General features: G+C 44.2%; 1 protein-coding gene across 1 annotated transcript in view; it reads left to right on the top strand.

The window, feature by feature from the left end:
- The first annotated feature begins 951 nt into the window (after positions 1 to 951).
- Positions 952 to 6,000, top strand: part of LOC129387566 (uncharacterized) — a 31,265-nt gene continuing 26,216 nt past the window's right edge. Inside the window, exons 1-2 of the mRNA XM_055076639.1 lie at positions 952 to 1,150; positions 4,585 to 4,786. Of these exons, the coding sequence (XP_054932614.1) occupies positions 952 to 1,150; positions 4,585 to 4,786 (401 nt within the window). The remainder of the gene's footprint in view (positions 1,151 to 4,584; positions 4,787 to 6,000) is intronic.

Below are 6,000 nucleotides of genomic sequence, written 5' to 3'. Positions count from 1 at the left end.
ATTGACCATGTATGGGCCCTTAAGGGAATAAACTTAGAAATCAGTAATTTTAATAAATAAATTAAAGCGGGTGGAGTAAAAGACGGTGTAGGAAACAGTCATTATGATATAGCACAGAGAAACGAAGGAAGTCGGTATATATATATATATATATATATATATATATATATATTTATATATATATATATATATATATATATATATATATATATATATAAGTCAGACAATGATGGAAGAATGAAATTATTAATACCATTGACATTGAAATCGATAAGGTTTACAAATGAATTTCTCTATGGCGATGCATACATCCCTGTGTGAGTGTCCAAGCACAGAAGCTACGATAATCAGCAGCACCGGAGAGTTAACTACATGTAGTGGGAATCGCATATTGCACGAGCGCTGAAGAAGAGGAGACTTCGTCGTATTGTTTTCGATTGATGGCCGAAACTTAATACGACGATGTCACGTTTTCTTCAGCACTCGTGTAATCTGCGATTCTCACTACATGTAATTAAGTCTCTGGTGCTGATCATCATTATCATCATCATCATCATCATGGCCGATCCCCCAGAGTAGGTTGCGCCTTTTTACTAGGAAACAAAAACAAGAACAAGAGGACGAGAGAAGTTTAATGATACGAATGCAGAGAGGTCACCCTGAGGTATATTCCTCTAGCCAGCCACTATGCGTGGTGAAAAGGGGAATAGGGAAAGAAAGAGAACAGAAAGAGGCGCATGACGAGAGAAGAGGATGCAAAACATATGGCAACCAATTTGGCATGCTCAAAGCCTACAGTCCAGGCCCGTACTTTTTAAAAAGTTCAGTAACGCCTGGATGCCTTGGAAACTCGATTGAGCGTCTGACCAAAGAAGAAGAAGCAGAAGAAAAAGAAGAAGAAGGCGTTCTCGTGCGTAGGGCAACAGCATTCGACGCCGATTCAAGGAAGACATGGACGCTCTAAATGCACTCGTCGGCTCAGTCGGTCAGGTTTCTTCGTCCCTGTTTGCGCAGGTCAGAGGTCGTGGACTTTCACTCAGCTTCACTTTCATGCTGTGCGCAGTAGCGTCGCTATTCCTGTTCGACCCCACCGAGGCGAATGCGCAGCAGAGAACACTCCTTCGGAGGAACGTTGCCTCTGAACTGGAAGGTACGTCGCTGCTGGAAACAGTATCGATGCGAGTCATCTCTGCGACATCCTGTTGTCTAATTCTATGCACCCCTGTGCACGCATTGAGCTGACTGAGTTTGCGGTATGTCTGCATGTCTGTGTGTGTTTAAACTCTTTCACTCCAACTTGTGTCACCGGGTATGTCTCACTGCGTATGTGCCGCTCTTATAAAAAAACGAGTTGTGCAGTGCTGGGGAATTCGAGATGGCGTCATATGTTAAGGCCCGCGCTACACGCGGATGTCGTGGCGGCATTCCTGCGTAGATGGCGCAGCGAAAGGGAAGCGCGAGTGAGGAGTCCGGCTGCAGTGCACGCCTCATGCATGACGCAATTCGGCGATGACAATACGGTGGGGAGCTACATTTCTTCAATGCTAGTCGCATTAACGTCGACCTGATATGGTTGCCGCCAGACGTTTTACGTACGCATTATTGACATCACCAATCAATCAATCAATCAATCAATCAATCAATCAATCAATCAATCAATCAATCAATCAATCAATCAATCAATCAATCAATCAATCAATCAATCTTCGAAATACTGTGACGACTTGCACCTCTGGAATATGCACCCGGCGTTACAGGTTGCGCAGAGTGTGCCAGAGGCTACAAACGCCGGGCACTGAGATTCGCGCAGAGCGACTTGACTTCATGGAACAAAATCGCTCGCTAGTTTTCACCCATGCTTGAACAACAAATACCGCCTGAGATATTGCTCATCATTTTGTTGCTACTATTTTCCACTGCGGTGACTTACACCTGGCGCGCTATCGTCCCTCATTTCAGGACGCGCGTACTTTCTTGAAAGACCGAAGGTGAAATGCTGTAAGTGTAAACGTATATTTCTTCTTCATATTTCACTTATGAACTTTTACCACGAACCTTGGTTTCTGCAGCCTCACCGGGCTTCTTCAAACTCTGAAATATTGCTCCCCAAATTATAGGAATTGCTTGTCGAAATACTAATATTAATAGTAATTGTCAAGAAACCATTGACCCTATTGTCAGCGCAAGCGAATAACCGAACGCGCCTTAAATAGCTATTCGGTTGATTAAAGGAATTGTGAGCCTAACGAAGACAAATCGTTAGAGTGATGATATCTAAGTGACGTTGTTTCATCGCGTAATCCTGCAAAAAACAGAGTCGTTAAATAGCACACGCGTAGCGGTAGCACAGGTGGTTTTACTTATAAGCCGATTCGTGTAATGCGGTTCGTCTCAAGAACCGCGTTGGAAGGCGACTGCCATTTTTCTTTTCCGTCGAAGCCCTGAAGGCCACAATGCCACAAGAGAGATGTCGAAGGCTAATGTGCGCTCCCATGAGCCACTGCGCACTACCCCACGGAAGCAATGCGGACAGATTGGGTTGGTCAAAAGGTAAACATCACTGCTCCAATGTACGTGGAGCAGTGCTGCTCCGTGATGGTGCGTCGAGAAGTCGTGGCGAAGAATACAAGTCGTATTGCCGAAACGCTGTTGTTATATATATCTATTGTCTCGAGTCTACTTTGCCATTTCTTGTGAACTAAAGAAAGAGAGAGAGGGAGGCAGCACGACTCAGCAAAGAAGTTGCTCCGTGTAACGCAACCGCGATACAGCTATAGAGAACGCGAAGCAAAGTTCAACTCACGCCCGTGAGCGCGCCTTGCCTAGAATAAAAACAAGCGTTGGCGTCTGTGCATAAAATTGAGGTGTGCTTGTCTTTTAAGGAAAAGGTCTATTCAGCCCGCATAACACCAGTCGGGGTGGCTCAAAGATTTGTACGTGCCTTACATTAAGAAAGTTCGAGAGGGAAGAAAGAGATCGTGGAGAGATTTTCGTAACACTTTAGAGATTACGTTTAGGAAGCACGGCTCGTAGCCTGAAATCACAAAGGACCACATATCGGCGTACGTGCCTGGGTGGTTGGGGAAAACTTGTGTGTCCGTTTACCAGTGTTTACAGGGACCCAGGAACCCATATAAGGACCATCCATATCTCACTATATCCATAATTGCCAATAAGCACAGTCACACACTATGTCAGCTTCCTCGCATGCACTCATGATGTCCCTTGCAAACGTCCCGTCTAAATTGCGCTAGTAGTCGCTGCTGCACCCTATTGCTGGCTGTTGTTCAGGTTTGAGTCTTAGTGTGAATAAGCCTGTTATTATGACCAGAACTCTTGTATGAACAGTAATCCTGTCCATACAAGGTGCACCAATATGCCAGATAACATTTCACAGGCATACAAACAGAGAATAATGCGAAGATGCGAGGTGCGGAAGGAGTTGCTACCACGTGGTTCTTCATTCCAGTGAGAAAAGATAGGTCATTTATTCGTCTGAGACGCAAAGAATCACAAAAGTGCATTTCTTACGGTGGTGCGTCATTTATGTTGGTGGTAGTATTCGTCTGTCGTAAAAGAGAGGAAGTGTAACACGATATACACTTTAGCCTAGAGTGCATTTCACATTGTTATCAGGCGAAAACAGTGACATGGACAGCAGGAAACAAGCCCCACGACATAACGCTAGGTTAGCAAATGAGTGTTCAGTAACTGCTCCGAAGAATAATATAGCAGAAGGAACAGTACATACAGAAGGGCCACTGTTCTTCATGATTGCACGCGGATAATCCGTGTCTCAAATTGATAACATGACCTTGCGCAATGAGTCGTTTTATTTCAGTAGAAATGGTGGCGCACGGATGAAACAGTGACCTCTAAAATTTGGTGCGTCGGCTGGTTTTTACTACACTTAACTTTTACTCATGATAATCTCCACGACGCCCAAAGTTCTACCCGTACGATTCAGCTAACGCTTTCACAACTGTGAGACGACAGGCCATGACATCACAGCAAGGGTACGTGCGAGTCAAAATGCTGAAGCAAAAAATATATAAAGGGAGGAAAATGTTGGCGGTTAGTTTGTTGCTGTTAAGGCACGGCTGCGGCTGGCATTTGCCGATGTATATCCGTCGTCTATGCGAAACGCGTAAAGATCGCGCGCTTTGGTCCAGTGTTAGGCGAGAGGGGATAGTGTTTACTATTCATTCAGGCAAGACTCTAAAGACGCTAATGAATTCTGGTTAAAAAAGAAGCAATATCTTATAAAAATTTTATTCGGCCGAGAGGACAATGGCGACAACATCTAGCGGCTGTTGTTTTATCGACGCACGCATGTATGTATCACTCGCTCTGGTCACTGAATGCGCGCTCCTGTAGCATGACCTCAGCAGCAGCCTTAAGCGACTGCGAGTTGAAAGGGTCGACTGCTTCGAGTTTCCCTCACGCTAGCGTGATTTTCAAAGAGGATATAGAAAAGGTGTGTAACAAGTTATCTACCCTACCTAATTTCTTATGAGAAAATTGGGTTAATAAAAGCATGTCTTTCTCACGAATATGCATGTATGAGAGTAAATTGTCTTGCAGTGTACTTCACGGCGTGGCCTTCGGCCACATACTGCCGCATACTGAACCTGACTCATGACTACACGTATGACGAGGCCGATTACGAGTGCCTCATTTGGATGCGCACGACCATTTTGAGTATGACCACCACGCCGATGTACCGCCTGTGTCACCTGATGAAGCTCTTCCATATCGAGGATCACGGATTGTTGGTCGAGGACACGTGAGTGCATGCAAGCGACGCCCCGCGGACGTATGCGTGTAGCGAGCCCGTGTATGTTTGGGCAAGAAAAAATTTGCACAGGTTTTTTTAGTGGGTAACAATGTGGTAAAGGAATGAAGTGAGTGTAAATTGGGGGTCATATACGTATCTTACCAACACTTAGGAAACCACGCGTTAGGGCCTCAACATTTAATTGATCCGTGTTGGTTCCAGGCAAAACGCTGACCCCCTAGGAGCAATCTCTAGCGTGACTGTCACGGACAAATTCTCTCATGGTGGGTCGCTTGGGCTGGGCGTAACAGCAGCAGTGTTGGTTTTACAAAATAATCGCTTGGTAGACAGTGATTTGAACACAGTAGCTTGTTTCCAGTTAGAGAAGTTAGACAACATTTGCCAGCTACGAAATACCCGCAGAACTAACAGCAATATTTCGTACTCTATGAATAAACAGCAGACACAATCTACAGGAATGTAAAATAAAGAGTAAGAGGAGGCAAAAGAGACAACATGGCCTAATGTATAAGAAAGTATAGTACACTTAGTGACTTAAAGCTAAACTGAACCACATATCTTACTGGATTTTCTCAATATTGAAAAGTGGCCGAAGTTTGAATGAAAGATACCGAGCAGTAGTACAAGAATTCTAGGTGTTTAATTATAGGAAGGTGCCCAGTACACAAATCCTTAATTTGTTATTGTATTGTTTGCTTATTGTAATTTGCGCTCTCTTTTTCTACAACATTTTTCTACAACACCCCAAGAGATGTTCCAAAAGGACTTCTTCTTGGGCATGTTGGTGCTTAGATTTCCTAGGTATACTTTGTGGCGCAAGATACATTTCTTGAAAAGGGACAGAAGAAAGGGAGACAGTGAAGCGCCTCACTGTCTCCCTTTCTTCTGTCCCTTTTCAAGAAATGTATTTTGCGCCACAAAGTATACCTAGGACATCCCGAGAGAGGCAGGCAAAAAAAGCGCAGTTGCCGCAGGATGAAGTAGCCAGAATTTGGCAAATATAAATTGTATCGGGAGAAAAAATATATGGTTCAAATACTGGTGTAAGCAATTATAAACGGTGAAAGTGAACGTTGGTTGTCAGAACTGTGTGAGGAAAATAAGGCTGCACCCAGAGTATTTGGGAACCACATAAAATTATTAGGCACGAAGTCTGGAACAATACAACAACTTATCCTAGACGAAGGTGGAAACAAAGTGGA

The sequence above is a fragment of the Dermacentor andersoni genome, chromosome 2, assembly GCF_023375885.2.
Source record: "Dermacentor andersoni chromosome 2, qqDerAnde1_hic_scaffold, whole genome shotgun sequence".
Lineage (NCBI taxonomy): Eukaryota > Metazoa > Arthropoda > Arachnida > Ixodida > Ixodidae > Dermacentor > Dermacentor andersoni.
This window is presented reverse-complemented; position numbering and strand designations above follow the sequence as displayed.